Raw genomic sequence first — 16945 nt, 5'->3', positions numbered from 1 at the left:
CCGAATGATCAGCGGGTGCCAACGGACATCGGGAAATGTTGATCAGCTCCTGCTGTGGAGAACCACAGCGGGAGCGTGCCGCCAGTGGTGCGCACTCGTGCCTGTGCTGTAGCCAGTAAAACTGCTATAGGGCGGTTGGCAAGTGGTTATTTGTATCAGACTGCGTTATGTGGATGTGCTCTCATGTTCTCTGTATTGCAGCAATTGGCTGACACAGAACACGATGTCCAGTCTGATTGCATGCAGATTAGTACCAGTGTGTGGAAGTTATCACAGGCATTGACAGATCTCATTGTCAGACAGAGGGTCTGTATCTCACAGAATAGCTTGGGACATCTCAGAGGAATGAGGAAATACTTTAAGCTACCAAAACAACCATCAGGGGAATGAGGAAATTACTCCGGCTACCACACAGCTATCGGAGTACATCAGACTGGATGCAACATTTAGATTTGCCTGCGTGTGTCCAGCCAGCTAGATTTTGGGTGAGTCTCCTCTTTTGGTGGCTGGTGGTAAGATATCATGAGTGGGTGTTGTACTAACTATAGAAGGAATATTGCCTTGCTTAGCTAACCTGTAACTGATAGTGAGATCAGTGTATGTGGTCTTCAAATCCTGTGTACCAGTCTACTTGTGAGCCAAGTGTGCTGATCAGAGGTGTCAGGCATAAGGTTTCCCACAAGCCTGTAATTTCTGGATAGTGGCAGATTAAATATTAGCTGGTGCTTGTTGTGGAGTTTATAGCTACTACCATTGCCTGCATTGGGAGAAGCTTGAGGTCCTTGTGATAATTTTCCATGCTGGGTGACTTCCAAACACAATTAACGAACAGCAATACCTTATGGACGATGTGGCTCCCTTGTTCATGTATTCCCCTAGTAACCCTCTGATCCACGACATGCTTTAATAGACATGCAATGCCAATATGGGTGGTTGAGAATTTAAAATGTTAACCTACGTTCACATCACTCTAGCACCTCATATGATGTCTGTGTAAGATGTTTCAGTGACTAGACCTGGGTCTGAAGCTCTACTCCAATGTTAATAGAATGGCTAGGCTGCTACTAAATATGATGGATGGGACTTTGACTAACCCCTTTATCAGCAAAAATGTCTACCCACTTTTGAGGATCCATGAGCTTTTGCACATAACATCTAACCCAGTGGTTCTCAACCTGGGGGTCGGGACGCCCTCGGGGGTCAAATGACGATTTGCCAGGGGTCACCGAATCCTGGGCTGTTCCTGAAGCCAAAATGCTCTCCCAGCCTTTTCGCGGGCGCCCAGCAGGGCTATCCCTGGAGCCCGCGGCCGCTCCAATCAGCCTCTTTGCCCCCCCACTCGGCCTCTTTGCCCCCCAGCCATGCCGTGAACTGAATGGGCAGCTGCGGAGACTAGAGGTCAGCTGACTGGTGAGGAATGGAGTGGGTGGGGCTGGAGGAATTCCTGATTTTGGCATAGGTGTCACTGCTGTGAGACACCACAAAGTCGGAAACACAGTGAAGCCTGAGACACACCTGTGATTAGAGTTGCCATTAAAATTCCCCACTACAGTTCTCAGATCAGAAGATGACCTTGATCAAGAGCACCTAAGTTGACTGATCAGAACTCCCCCCAGCACTGCCACTCATCCCGACTCCCTGCCAGCACTGTCACTCATCCCCCCCCCCCCCCCCCAAGGAATAAGAGAGGGAATAAAAAAAGAGAATACATGGAAGGGAGAGGAAAAGAGGGGAAGGAACAAAGAAAAAGGGGGAGAAAGAATAAGAGAAAGATCAAGAAAGACGGCTAGAGAGAGGGATGGGGGGGGGGGGGACAAGAAATGAGCATAGAGAAAGATAAAAGGGAAAGAAAGGAGAAAAAGAGAAAGATGCAATGTACCATAAGGGGTTTTAATACTGTACAAGTGAAAGAGACTCAGGAAGCACTAAATGTCCGTGGGTTAGGGGCGCAAATTACTTGTCTTGCTTTGGGTGCTGACAACCCACGCTACGAAAATAATTTTACTGTTAGGGGTCCCCACAACTTGGGAAATTTCATCACGGGGTCATGGCACTAGGAGGGTTGAGAACCACTGTCTCTTTCAATATGTTTATTGAGAGTTTTACAATAACAGAACAAATAAAGATAATAGAGAACCACTGATCTAACCCTTCAAACGGCAATAGTTCTCACAGCTGGACATTTAAAGGACAACTTGTACTGTGGGGAATTTCTTGAGATAATGGTATCCGTTCCTTTCACTGGTGTCACCTCGTTCAAGCCGTTTCTTTATGTTTTTAAGTACATTGGTCAGCATCTGTAACAGAGGTGTATTTATTGCTTTCTTCAGGGTTTGATTGACTCAGGTAGGCTGGATGACTCATCAGAAGCTTCTCTGGTGACTCTCCCTGCTAGCTGGAAACTTTGAAAAGATTCCAGAAGCAGTTGGGAGGGGTCTAGGAGGAACTAGCTGTGGTGTTCTGAGGGCCCTGACCCATTCCCAGCAGAAGGGTTGGCAGGGGCAGCCCCCTCAAATACTTAGGGTCAGCCCAGCTGGGGTAGTGTGAAGTTTGAGTGGAAGATGGAGTGTTAGGCTGTCCGGGCCTTTGAGAGTAGCTTCCCAGTTTGGGGGGGTAAACTCAGGCCTGGGCTTGCGTGCGGGGGGGGACCCCTTCTCATGACACACAGAAGGATCCTGACCAAAAGGCACGGGAGCAAAAAGAGGACAGCAGGAGAACACAGCCGGGCAAATCTCCAGGAAGGAAGGCAGCCAAAAGGGCTGGTGAGCGTTGCAGTCAGAAGACTGAGAGGCATGCCTGAAGGGACTGGGTGTAAGCAGTCTGGGATGGATGCATAGTCAGTCTGGGAGGACTGTGGGCAGGCAGGCAGTGCCTGAAGAGGTGGTACTGGGAGCAGTAGCCACAGCAATAGGACAGATAGCACCAAAAACCTCTATGTTTGCTGCACTACTAAAGGGACCCGCAGTCCCTACCTGTAAAGGGCATTTACAAGGATCTAACTTAGTTTGTGTTGGATCAAACTATCAGTGCTAGCTGGTCCTGGGAGTTGTAGTTCTACAAGCAAGTCTGTGCTGGAGGTAGAAGAAGGAGAAGTGTGTATATACTGGAAGTATATAGTTTAGTCTCTGAAGAGTTTATCACGATCAAATGGGCATCCCATAACATTCCTTCCCATCCAAGTTTAATCCTCTTAAATAAAAAATAAAAAAAAAAACAAACAAAGCTACAAGACTGCTACTTGTCTCAGGAGTGATTGGAAAATGTATGTGCCTGGCTGTGCAGGGTGGGAGATAACCAACATTCACCAGTGGCTCCTGCAGTGGTAGCGCTACAGTTACAAGGACAGTAACAGTCAGGGATTCTTGTCCCATATGTTTTAAAAAAAGCACGTTTCCATTAAATCCAGCTCATGCAGGAGAGTGGGAAACTGTGCTTCGGTGAAAAGCAAACTTTCTATAAGGGTTGATGGAGGAGGTTTATTTTGTACCCTGCACAGAACTTGGTTATAGTCCCTTACATATATCCAGTAGAGTGACTGGCCTCAGGTGGTACACAGAGATGAAACAAATCCTCCTACATAAGTTATACTGTTCTGTTGTACCTGTTTATTTGCAGTATAACAGTATTTGCAGCACAACAAAAACTGTTATAAGACTGTACCATAGGAGACAGTGTGTCTACATATGTAGATGTGGTGTCCTGCTGGGTTCCTTTTCCTGCATGGCTGTCTACCTATAGTAGTCTCAGAGTCTGTTAATTAACATTGCAACCTCTAAAGGGTGTCCTGGCCCTAAACTCTCTCTCCCACAGTTCTGTTCAAGAGAAAATAAATGTCTTTGCATTCAAGAAGCGTGTGGAGCCCATGAATCTATCTTGGATCACACCCACTATGACTTGTAACCCACTCTACACAGAAGGATGTCAGCTGTCCCTAGCTGGAGATTCTCATTAGACCAAAGGGGACCCGGGACCTTGCTACATTTATATTAGGATCCTTCTCCTAATTAAGGATGAGCCCAACACCCCCCGGTTCGGTTCGCACCAGAACTTGCGAACAGACCAAAACTTTGCATGAACGTTCGAGTCCCATAGACTTCAATGGGGTTCTAACGTTCAAAATCAAAAGTGCTCATTTTAAAGCAGTGGTTCTCAACCTGGGGGTCAAATGGCGATTTGCCAGGGGTCACCGAATCCTGGGCTGTTCCTGAAGCCAAAATGCTCTCCCAGCCTTTTCGCGGGCGCCCAGCAGGGCTATCCGTGGAGCCCGCGGCCGCCCACTCAGCCTCTTCACAGCTGCCCATTCAGTTCACGGCATGGCTGGGGGGCACTAGGGGTCATCTGACTGGTGAGGAATGAAATGGGTGGGGCTGGAGGAATCTCCTGATTTCGGCATAGGTGTCACTGCTGCGAGACACCACAAAGTCGGAAACACAGTGAATCCTGAGACACACCTGTTATTAGAGTTTCCATTAAAAGTCCTCACTACAGTTCTCAGATCAGAAGATGACCTTGATCAAGAGCACCTAAGTTGACTGATCAGAACTCCCCCCAGCAATGCCACTCATCCCAACCCCCACCAGCATTGCCACTCATCCCAACTCCCTGCCAGCAATGTCACTCATCCCATTCCCCTCCCCCCCCACCAAGGAATAAGAGAGGGAATAAAAATAGAGAATACATGGAAGGGAGAGGAAAAGAGGGGAAGGAACAAAGAAAAAGGGGGAGAAAGAATAAGAGAAAGATGTAATGTACCATAAGGGGTTTTAATACTGTACACGTGAAAGAAACTCAGGGAGCGCCAAATGTCCATGGGTTAGGGGCACAAATTACTTGTCTTGCTTTGGGTGCTGACAACCAACGCTACGAAAATAATTTTACTGTTAGGGGTCATGGCACTAGGAAGGTTGAGAACCACTGTTTTAAAGGCTAATTTGCATGGTATTGTCCTAAAAAAGTGTTTGGGGACCTGGGTATCAATGCAAAAAAAAGTTTTAAAAACGGACGTTTTTTCGGGAGCAGTGATTTTAATAATGCTTAAAGTGGTGTTCCAGCCAAAATTATACTTTTTAAATAAAAATCCCACTATAATAAACAAGCTTAATGTATTCTAGTAAAGTAATGCCCCGTACACACGGTCGGACTTTGTTCGGACATTCCGACAACAAAATCCTAGGATGTTGGCTCAAACTTGTCTTGCATACACACGGTCACACAAAGTTGTCGGAAAATCCGATCATTCTGAACGCGGTGACGTAAAACATGTACGTCGGGACTAAAAACGGGGCAGTGGCCAATAGCTTTCATCTCTTTATTTATTCTGAGCATGCGTGGCACTTTGTCCGTCGGATTTGTGTAAACACGATCGGAATTTCCGACAACGGATTTTGTTGTCGGAAAATTTTATATCCTGCTCACAAACTTTGTGTGTCAGAAAATCCGATGGAAAATGTGTGATGGAGCCTACACACGGTCGGAATTTCCGACAACAAGGTCCTATCACACATTTTCTGTCGGAAAATGTGACCGTGTGTATGGGGCATTAGTCTGTAAACTAAGGTCTGTTTTGTTAGTTTATAGCAGTAGTTTGTTATTTTATAAACTTACAGCAGGCCGTGGCCATCTTAAGTGTGGGCATCTGAAGCCAGACTGTGTTTCTTCCTGGATCTCATCCTTGCAGATCTCGCACATGCTCAGTGCAGCACAAGCTGTATAATAGGTTTCAGGTCAGGTTTCCATAGCAACGGCAGTGTCAAAGGAAGTTGCCGCCCCTTCCCAGAAGGCATTGCAAACAGGAAATGATGCGATGGGCCACGGCCAGGGAGGAGGAAGTGAAAAATGAATACAGCAGATATACAGTAGGTGCTGAGAAAAAAAAAAAATTAAAATATCCAATTCGTTTACAGTGCACAGTTTAGTGAGGGATGCTGAAGAGTTGTAAAAGTGGGTGGAACTCTACTTTAAAGTGAAACAAAAAAAGTGTAATATTCCGTTTAAATTTCATACCTGGGGGTGTCTATAGTATGCCTGTAAAGGGGCCCATGTTTCCCGTCTTTAGAACAGACTGACAGCAAAATGACATTTCAAAGGAAAAAAAATCATTTAAAACTACACCCGGCTTTTAATGAATTGCCGGTCCGACAATACACATAAAAGTTAATTGATAAAAACTGCATGGGATTTCCCCATAGGGGAACCCCGAACCAAGATTTAAAAAAAAACTGGCGTGGGGGTCCCCCTAAATTCCATACCAGGCCCTTCAGGTCTGGTATGGATATTAAGGGGAACACCACGCCAAAAATTTAAAAAAAAATGACATAGGTGTCCCCCTCAAAATTCATACCACATCCTTCAGGTCTGGTATGCATTTTAAGGGGAACCCCGTGCCAAAATTGAAAAAAATCCATACCAGACCCTTATCCGAGCACGCAACCTGGCAGGCCGCAGGAAAGGAGGGGGGGACGATAGAGCGCCCCCCCTCCTGAACCGTACCAGGCCTCATGCTCTCAACATTGGGAGGGTGCTTTGGGGTCCCCCCAAAGCACCTTGTCCCCATGTTGATCAGGACAAGAGCCTCATCCCACAACCCTTGGCCGGTGTTTGTGGGGGTCTGCGGGCGGGGGGGCTTATCGGAATCTGGAAGCCCCCTTTAACAAGGGGACCCCCAGATCTCGCCCCCCGTGTGAAATGGTAAGGGGGTACTTTTGTACCCTACCATTTCACAAAAAAACTGTCAAAAATGTTAAAAATGACAAGAGACAGTTTTTGACAATTCCTTTATTTAAATGCTTCTTTTTTCCATCTTCTTTCTTCTATCTTCTTTCTTCTATCTTCCTTCGGTTTCTTCCACCATCTTCTTCTTCTTCTGGTTCTTCCTCCGGTGTTCTCGTCCGGCATCTTCCTCCGTGGCATCTTCTTCCCTTCTTCTCCTCGGGCCGCTCCGCATCCATGATGGGAGGCTACCGCTGTGTGATGCTTCTCGTCTTCTGACACTTCTTAAACAATGGAGGGCGGGGCCACCCGGTGACCCTGCCCCCCTCTGACGCACGGGGACTTGACGGGGACTTCCCTGTGGTATTCTCTGTGACGTCAGAGGGGGTCACCCGTTATGTAACGGGTGACCCCGCCCCCCTCTGACATCACGGGGAATGCCACAGGGAAGTCCCTGTCAAGTCCCCATGCGTCAGAGGGGGGTGGGGTCACCAGGTGGCCCTGCCCTCCGTTATTACGAAGTGTCAGAAGATGAGAAGCGTCACACAGTGGGAGCCTCCCATGGATGTGGAGCAGCCCGAGAACGAAGAAGGGAAGAAGACGCCGTGGAGGAAGATGCCGGACGAGAACACCGGAGGAAGAACCAGAAGACCCAGAAGAAACCGAAGGAAGATAGAAGAAAGAGGATAGAAGAAAGAAGATGGAAAGATGAAGCATTTAAATAAAGGAATTGTCAAAAACTGTCTCTTGTCATTTTTTAACATTTTTGACAGCTTTTTTGTGAAATGGTAAGGGTACTTTTGTACCCCCTTACCATTTCACACAGGGGGGGGGCTGGGATCTGGGTGTCCCCTTGTTAAAGGGGGCTTCCAGATTCCGATAAGCCCCCCCGCCCGCAGACCCCCACAACCACCGGCCAAGGGTTGCGGGGATGAGGCCCTTGTCCTCATCAACATGGGGACAAGGTGCTTTGGGGGGGACCCCAAAGCACCCTCCCAATGTTGAGGGCATGTGGCCTGGTACGGCTCAGGAGGGGGGGGCGCCGCTCTATCGTCCCCCCTCTTTTCCTGCTGCCTGCCAGGTATCGTGCTCGGGTAAGGGTCCAGTATGGATTTTTGGTGGGACCCCACGCCAATTTTTTTTTAAATTTTGGTGCGGGGTTCCCCTTAAAATCCATACCAGACCTGTAGGGTCTGGTGTGCATTTTGAGGGGGACCCCTACGTCATTTTTTTTTTAATTTTGGCGCGGGGTTCCCCTTAATATCCATACCAGACCTGATGGGTCTGGTATGAAACTAAGGGGGACCCCCACGCCAGTTTTTTTATTAATTTTGGTTCGGGGTTCCCCTGTGGGGAATTCCCATGCCGTTTTTATCAATGAACTTTTATGTGTATTGTCGGACCGGCAATTCATTAATAGCCGCGAGTAGTTTTAAGTGACTTTTTTCCTTTGAAATGTAATTTTGCTGTCAGACTGTTCTAAACACGGGAAACATGTGCCACTTTACAGGCATACTATAGACACCCCCCAGGTATGAAATTTAAAGGAATATTACACTTTTATTGTTTCACTTTAAACATTATTAAAATCACTGCTCCCGAAAAAACTGCCGTTTTTAAAACTTGTTTTGCATTGATACATGTCCCCTGGGGCAGGACCCGGGTCCCCAAACACTTTTTATGACAATACCATGCATATAAGCCTTTAAAATTAGCACTTTTGATTTCTCCCATAGACTTTTAAAGGGTGTTCCGCAGCTTTCGAATTTGCCTGCGAACACCCCAAATTGTTCGCTGTTCGGCGAACTGGTGAACAGCCGATGTTCGAGTCGAACATGAGTTTGACTCGAACTCGAAGCTCATCCCTACTCCTAATACAGTGGTTCAGCAAAATATTGTCACACTGTTTTGTTGATTTATTAGGGAAGGCATGCAAAACCCTGGTCTTAACTTTTTAAACCTCTTTCTTTTATTTTAGATTTCATGATGTCAGATTATGAGAGTGAAATCGTATCTAATATCTATGAGACTGCAGTGAGCAGCGCTCCACCTGAATACACACCTGCAGTCCCAGCGTCAAATGTGCCTGTACAATCTTATTTCAAGCATGTCAGTCCACAACCCCCCATGTACAAGGGCCCTCCTGCAACCCAGACCTGGAGTGATCCCACTGTGGCACCACAATCGCAGCAGTCCGCCATCATGCCCCAAAATATGGACCCATCTGTACCATTTTTCCAAACATTTTTGAAGGGTCAACCAAAGGCTCTGGGAGTAAGTATTAAAAGTGACCATATGGCAGACAGTTTAGTCATACAGGGAGCCCAGGAAATTATGTGAACCACATCTAAACGTGTACCTGTCCTTTTGCAATAGACAATATGATGTGTAGGGGGAGAGTAGAAATGGAGATACAGGTAGATCTTGTGTATCAAGATAGGGTCCTGTATCTATAAAGATCTACAATAAAGATCTCAATATTACATTTAATAACCATGCTGCCTGCCTAGCTCTCCGTAGTTGACTGACAGCGGCCCCCAAATAGGCGCATCACTGTCAATCTGAAGCTGCCCATAGCAAATACAGATGGGAAGTACTTTCCCCATCTGTGTATGTGAAGTCAGCCCACTTACTATGAGGAAGTAAGAGAGGGGGTGGCTGTGCAGTCACATGACCATGGAAAAACACATTAAAAATAAGTAAATAAAAAAATGTTTGTTACAAAAATAATAGTGGGTACACTTACTGTAAAATCCTATTTCTTTTAATTGTATTTTCTTGTGTAGCAATGGTTGATTTACTAGAACTGGAGAGTGGTTTCTCTGCAGAGCTGCACCAGACATTACAATCAGCTTCCAGGCTTTTTTTTTTGTCAAAGCTTAATTGAACAAACTGAAGTTAGAAGCCGATTAGCTACCATGCACAGCTGCACCAGATTTTGCACTCTCTGGTTTTAGTAAATCAACCCCACCATGTTCACAAATACTTTAAAGTGATACTGAAGTCTTGTTTTTTTATTCTTTAAAAATAACAAACATGTTATGCTTACCTGCTCTGTGTAGTTGTTTTGCACAGAGCAGCCCGGATCCTCCTCTTCTCGGGTCTCTCGTTGGCACTCCTGGCCCCTCCCTCCTGTCGAGTGCCCCCACAGCAAGTAGCTTGCTATGAGGGCACCCGAGCCAAGCCGCTGCTCTTTGTCCATTCAGACACGGAGCTGTGGTCCAGCCCCGCCCCCTCTCTCTCCTCATTGGCTAACTGACTTTGATTGACAGCAGCGGGAGCCAATGGCACTGCTGCTGTGTCTCAGCCAATCAAGACGGAGAGTCGTGGACAGCTAAGGCTCTCATGCACATTGCTAGATCAAGGGGCTCAAGTAAGTATTCGGGGGGCTTCTGCAAACAGAAGGTTTTTTATCTTAAAGCATAGAATGCATTAACCACTTGCCGACCGCCTCACACCTATATACGTGAACAGAGCAGCACGGGCAGGCAAAATCACGTACCTGATACATGATGCCTTCCCGCGGGCGGGGGGTCCAATCGGACCCCCCCCGGTGCCGTAGGCGGTCGCCTCTTGTTCGCGGGCGATGAGAGGTCAGGGGGAGGCCATCCATTGATGGCCACCCCCTCCCGATCGCTCCCAGCGAATCAAATGCTTCCTCTCCCTCTGTAATGTAAACAGAGGGAGAAGAAGTGATGTCATCCCTCCTGGAGCCGGTCTTTTTGATCCGGCGCCGAGGAGAGAAGACATCCAAGTAAGTGCACCAACACTACACTTCCAGTAGAACACGCAGGCACACTTTTCACCCCCCTGTCACCCCCCGATCACCCCCCTGTACCCCCTGTCACTCTGACACCAATGCAAAAAAAAAAACACTGCTATTGGTGTCAGTTTGTGACAGTTATAAGTGTTAGGGCAGTTAGGTTAGCCCCCTTTAGGTCTAGGGTACCCCCCTAACCCCCCCTAATAAAGGTTAACCCCGTGATCACCCCCCGTCACCAGTGTCGCTAAGCGATCATTTTTCTGATCGCTGTATTAGTGACACAGGTGACGCTAGTTTAGGGAGGTAAGTATATAGGTTCGCTGTCAGTGTTTTATAGCGACAGGGACCCCCATATACTACCTGCTAAAGGTTTTAACCCCCTGATTGCCCCCTAGTTAACCCTTTCACCAGCGATCAGCGTATAAGTGTTACGGGTGACGCTGGTTAGATAGTTTGTTTTTTGTAGTTTATTATAGTTTATTATAGTTTTAGGGCACCTGCCGTTTATTACCTTATAAAGGTTTAACCCCCTAATTGCCCGGCGGTGATAGAAGTTAAGTTTTTAGGATCAGATAAGGTCTGCGTCGCCCCAGGTTAGTGCCAGTACCGCTAAAACCCACGCACGCAGCATACACCTCCCTTAGTGCTATAGTATCTGAACGGATCGATATCTGATCCGATCAGATCTATACTCCCCAGCAGTTTAGGGTTCCCTGAAACGCAGTGTTAGCGGGATCAGCCCAGATACCTGCTAGCACCTGCGTTTTGCTCCTCGGCCCAGCCCAGCCCACCCAAGTGCAGTATCGATCGATAACTGACACTTACAAAACACTAAGCACACATAACTGCAGCGTTCGCAGAGTCAGGCCTGATCCCTGCGATCGCTAACAGTTTTTTGGTAGCGTTTTGAATCAGTCGCTGACAGTCAGGAGCTTTTTTGCCTGTGAGTCTCACTAGTGTACCCCTAAATTTAGAGCCCAAAATGGCAAATCGAAGGTACACTAGTGAAGAGGCCTACAGGTTTCTGAGCATGACAGATAGTGAAGAGGAAGTCACTCATCTGTCAAGTTCAGGCTCAGAATACGATCCTGTAGAGGACAGCGGCTCCATGACAGATAGCTCTGACGACGGAGTTGTGGTCCCTGCTAAGGTCAGGCGTACCAGACCCCGAACTTATTCTGTCCTTGAAGTGCAAGAACCGCAGGGCTCTCGTATGGAGCAGAGAAGTACTAGTGCCGCTATTCCTTCTGGTGAACTGGCAAGCACCAGCGGCCTAGTACACCCTGGTCGTACATCCAGCACTGCAGTAACACTTGGTGACGTGGCGAGTCCTATAAGTGCAGTTCAAGTTGGCGAGGTGGCAAGCACAAGTAGTGTCCCGCTGTCACCAAGAAGACGAACACAGGCCCGTCGTGCCCATAGTGCCCTTCCTGCTGCATTCGCCAATCCGAATTGGGTACCCACCACTTCTGCAGCACCCGTACTTCCCCCTTTCACTGGCCAACCCGGAATTCAGGTGGAAACATTTGACTTTACGCCACTGGATTTTTATTCCCTTTTTTACACTGAAGATCTCTATAGATCTATTGTGGACCAAAGCAATTTGTACGCTGGTCAACACATCGCCACTATTCCCCAGTCCTCCCTTGCCAGAGATTGGAAACCAATTACGGTTTCCGAATTTAAGATCTTTCTGGGCCTTTCCCTCCTCATGGGGTTGAATAAAAAGAGTGAGTTGCGGTCATATTGGTCCACTGACCCAATTTACCATTCGCCCTTGTTCTCTGCCTCCATGGCCAGGGCACGATACGAGCAGATTTTGCGGTTCATGCACTTCAACGACAATGAACTCTGTCGTCCTCGTGGAGACCCTGCATACGATCGGCTCTACAAAATTCGGCCCCTCGTAAACCACTTCAACCAACGTTTTGCAGACTTGTTTACTCCCCATCAAGTTTTCTGCGTTGATGAGTCCCTGGTTAAATTTTCTGGCCGCTTGTCATTCAAACAGTACCTTCCCAGCAAGCGTGCCAGATACGGGGTCAAGATGTATAAGCTCTGTGACAGGGCCACAGGCTATACATATAGTTTTATGGTTTACGAGGGCAAAGATAGTCACGTAGAGCCGACAAACTGCCCTGACTACATAGGAAGCGCTGGCAAGATAGTGTGGGACTTGGTGTCACCCTTATTCGGAAAGGGGTACCACTTGTACGTGGACAATTATTATACGAGCGTGCCACTTTTTAGCCACCTTTTTGATCATCAGATTGGAGCATGTGGCACCGTGCGACCTAATCGCCGGGGCTTTCCCCAGCGGCTTGTAGATTCCCGTCTTAGGCTGGGGGAGAGAGCCTGCTTGAAGTATAATAATTTGCTCGCTATGAAGTGGAGGGATAAGAAGAATGTTTTCGTTCTCACCTCCCTTCATGCAGACACGATGGTCCAAATTCCTACGGCGACTGGTGTTGTGGAGAAACCCCTCTTTGTCCACGAATATAACCTTAATATGGGAGGGGTGGACCTCAACGACCAGTTGTTGGCGCCGTACCTAATTGCCCGTAAGGCCAGACGCAGGTACAAAAAAGTGTTTATTTATTTCAATTGGCTTTGCTGAATGCTTATGTGCTATACAGAGCTTCAGGACGGACTGGATCCTTCCTTAAATTCCAGGAAGAGATCGTCAGAGCCCTTCTGTATCCAGACGGTGCTCCACCTCACCATCCCCAACCAAATGCAGTAAGCCAGCTGCATGAGAGGCATTTTCTTTATGCCCTCCCGAGTACCCCTACCCAACGAACCCCCCAAAAAAGATGTTGTGTCTGCAGCAAGCGCGGATTTAGGCGTGACACCCGGTATTATTGTCCCCTCTGTCCTGGCAATCCTGGTCTTTGCATTGGTGAATGTTTTGAACGCTACCATACACTAGTGGAGTATTAGCGTAGGGTACAGCACTGCACAGACTAGGACACACTTCCACAGGGTCTCCCAAGATGCTGTTGCATTTTGAGAGACCCAAACCTGGTACCAGTTAAAAAAGTTAAAGTTACAAAAAAAAGTGTAAAAAAAACAAAACAAAGTAAAAAAAAAAAAAAGAAAAAAACACAAAAAAATATATAAAATAAAAAAAACAAAAATAGTTGTTGTTTTATTGTTCTCTCTCTATTCTCTATTGTTCTGCATTCTATACTGCAATGTTTTATTGTTATGTTTTTATCATGTTTGCTTTATAGGTATGCAATTTTTTTATACTTTGTTTTTTTTATTGTTAACCACTTTTTTGTTTTCAGGTACGCCATTCAGCTGCAGAGCGGATTTATTTATCTTGACAGCAACAGCGTTTGCTCCCACGATACATAAAGCCGTGACTCCAGCGCTGTCGGAGGTGATTTCACCACCACAGTTACATACTTCAGCAAATATGCCGAAGCGTGGGGGCAGCAGTGGGTGGAGGAGCGATTTGCTCCTGCCTTTTGCGGGAGGATGCCCCCATGCTTCGGCATATATATTTTTTAGGTAGGCACAGGTTGCGTTAAATGTTTTATTTTTTACTATGTTTTTTTTGTATTTTGCTTTGCAGGTATGGTAAGTATTACTGTTATACTGTAATGTTACTTTGTTTTTTGTTAACCATCATTTGCTTAGCAGGTACGCCATTCAGTTGCAGCACGGATTTATTTATCTTGACAGCAACAGCGTTTGCTCCCACGATACATAAAGCCGTGACTCCAGCGCTGTCAGAGGTGATTTCACCACCACAGTTACATACTTCAGCATATATGCCGAAGCGTGGGGGCAGCAGTGGGTGGAGGAGCGATTTGCTCCTGCCTTTTGCGGTAGGATGCCCCCATGCTTCGGCATATATATACGGTGCACGTATGCCCATCATTAGAAGTGGGTGGATGAAGGGAGGTATTGTAATGGTGGGCATACCCACCGATCAATATCTTTTTTTCGTTCAGCCCATAGGCTGCATGAAAAAAAAGTTTACAATGTATGCCCAACAAGGACCAGCAACGTACTGGTATGTTGCTGGACTTTGAGTGGTTATGCCAGAATGATGCCTGCAGGTTTAGGTATCATCTTGGTATCATTCTTTTCAGCCAGTGGTCGGCTTTCATGTAAAAGCAATCCTAGCGGCTAATTAGCCTCTAGACTGCTTTTACAAGCAGTGGGAGGGAATGCCCCCCCCCCACCGTCTTCCATGTTTTTCTCTGGCTCTCCTGTCCCAACAGGGAACTTGAGAATGCAGCCGGTGATTCAGCCAGCTGACCATAGAGCTGATCAGAGACCAGAATGGCTCCAAACATCTCTATGGCCTAAGAAACCGGAAGCTACGAGCATTTCATGACTTAGATTTCACCGGATGTAAACAGCGCCATTGGGAAATTGGGAAAGCATTTTATCACACCAATCTTGGTGTGGTCAGATGCTTTGAGGGCAGAGGAGAGATCTAGGGTCTAATAGACCCCAATTTTTTCTAAAAAGAGTACCTGTCACTACCTATTGCTATCATAGGGGATATTTACATTCCCTGAGATAACAATAAAAATGATAAAAAAAAAAATAAAAATGAAAGGAACAGTTTAAAAATAAGATAAAAAAGCAAAAAAATAATTAAAAAAAAAAGCACCCCTGCCCCCCCCCCCCCTGCTCTCGCACAAAGGCAAACGCAAGCGTCGGTCTGGCGTCAAATGTAAACAGCAATTGCACCATGCATGTGAGGTATCACCGCGAAGGTCAGATCGAGGGCAGTAATTTTAGCAGTAGACCTCCTCTGTAAATCTAAAGTGGTAACCTGTAAAGGCTTTTAAAGGCTTTTAAAAATGTATTTAGTTTGTCGCCACTGCACGTTTGTGCGCAATTTTAAAGCATGTCATGTTTGGTATCCATGTACTCGGCTTAAGATCATCTTTTTTATTACATCAAACATTTTGACAAAATAGTGTGTTTTAGTGTATTAAAATTTAAAAAAGTGTGTTTTTTCCCCAAAAAATGCGTTTGAAAAATCGCTGCGCAAATACTGTGTGAAAAAAAAAAAAATTAAACACCCACCATTTTAATCTGTAGGGCATTTGCTTTAAAAAAATATATAATGTTTGGGGGTTCAAAGTAATTTTTTTGCAAAAAAAATAATTTTTTCATGTAAACAAAAAGTGTCAGAAAGGGCTTTGTCTTCAAGTGATTAGAAGAGTGGTCGATGTGTGACATAAGCTTCTAAATGCTGTGCATAAAATGCCAGGACAGTTCAAACCCCCCCCAAATGACCCCATTTTGGAAAGTAGACACCCCAAGCTATTTGCTGGGAGGCATGTCGAGTCCATGGAATATTTTATATTGTGACACAAGTTGCGGGAAAAAGACAAATTTTTTTTTTTTTTTTGCACAAAGTTGTCACTAAATGATATTTTGCTCAAACATGCCATGGGAATATGTGAAATGACACCCCAAAATACATTCTGTTGCTTCTCCTGAGTATGGGGATACCACATGTGTGAGACGTTTTGGGAGCCTAGCCGTGTACGGGACCCCGAAAACCAAGCCCCGCCTTCAGGCTTTCTAAGGGCGTAAATTTTTGATTTCACTCTTCACTGCCTATCACAGTTTCGGAGGCCATGGAATGCCCAGATGGCACAAACCCCCCCCCCAAATGACCCCATTTTGGAAAATAGACACCCAAAGCTATTTGCTGAGAGGTATAGTGAGTATTTTGCAGACCTCACTTTTTGTCACAAACTTTTGAAAATTGAAAAAAGAAAAAAAAAAATACGTTTTTCTTGTCTTTCTTCATTTTCAAAAACAAATGAGAGCTGCAAAATACTCACCATGCCTCTCAGCAAATAGCTTGGGGTGTCTACTTTCCAAAATGGGGTCATTTGGGGGGGTTTTGTGCCATCTTGGCATTTTATGGCCTTCAAAACTGTGATAGGTAGTGAGGAGTGAAATCAAAAATTTATGCCCTTAGAAATCCTGAAGGCGGTGCTTGGTTTTTGGGGCCCCGTACGCAACTAGGCTCCCAAAAAGTCCCACACATGTGGTATCCCCGTACTCAGGAGAAGCAGCAGAATGTATTTTGGGGTGTAATTCCACATATGCCCATGGCATGTTTGAGCAATATATCATTTAGTGACAACTTTGTGCAAAAAAAAAAAAAAAAAAAAATTGTCACTTTCCCGCAACTTGTGTCAAAATATAAAATATTCCATGGACTCAACATACCTCTCAGCAAATAGCTTGGGGTGTCTACTTTCCAAAATGGGGTCATTTGGGGGGGTTTTGTGCCATCTTGGCATTTTATGGCCTTCAAAACTCTGATAAGTAGTGAGGAGTGAAATAAAAAATTTATGCCCTTAGAAATCCTAAAGGCGGTGATTGGTTTTCGGGGCCCCGTACGCGGCTAGGCTCCCAAAAAGTCCCACACATGTGGTATCCCCATACTCAGGAGAAGCAGCTAAATGTATTTTGGGGTACAAT

The 16945-nt window shown here is 46.1% G+C and overlaps 1 protein-coding gene across 2 annotated transcripts in view; it reads left to right on the top strand.

The window, feature by feature from the left end:
* The first annotated feature begins 351 nt into the window (after positions 1-351).
* The window catches only part of LOC141106396 (membrane-spanning 4-domains subfamily A member 6C-like), a 125977-nt gene continuing 109383 nt past the window's right edge, over positions 352-16945 (top strand). For both annotated transcript variants that reach the window (XM_073597151.1, XM_073597150.1), the window contains exons 1-2: positions 352-485; positions 8687-8982. In XM_073597151.1, coding sequence (XP_073453252.1) covers positions 8692-8982 — 291 coding nt within the window. In that variant the 5' untranslated portion in view covers positions 352-485; positions 8687-8691. The remainder of the gene's footprint in view (positions 486-8686; positions 8983-16945) is intronic.

This window comes from Aquarana catesbeiana, linkage group LG08 (genome assembly GCF_042186555.1).
Source record: "Aquarana catesbeiana isolate 2022-GZ linkage group LG08, ASM4218655v1, whole genome shotgun sequence".
NCBI lineage: Eukaryota > Metazoa > Chordata > Amphibia > Anura > Ranidae > Aquarana > Aquarana catesbeiana.
The sequence above is the reverse complement of the archived record's forward strand: the minus strand, read 5'-3'. Positions and strand labels throughout refer to the sequence as shown.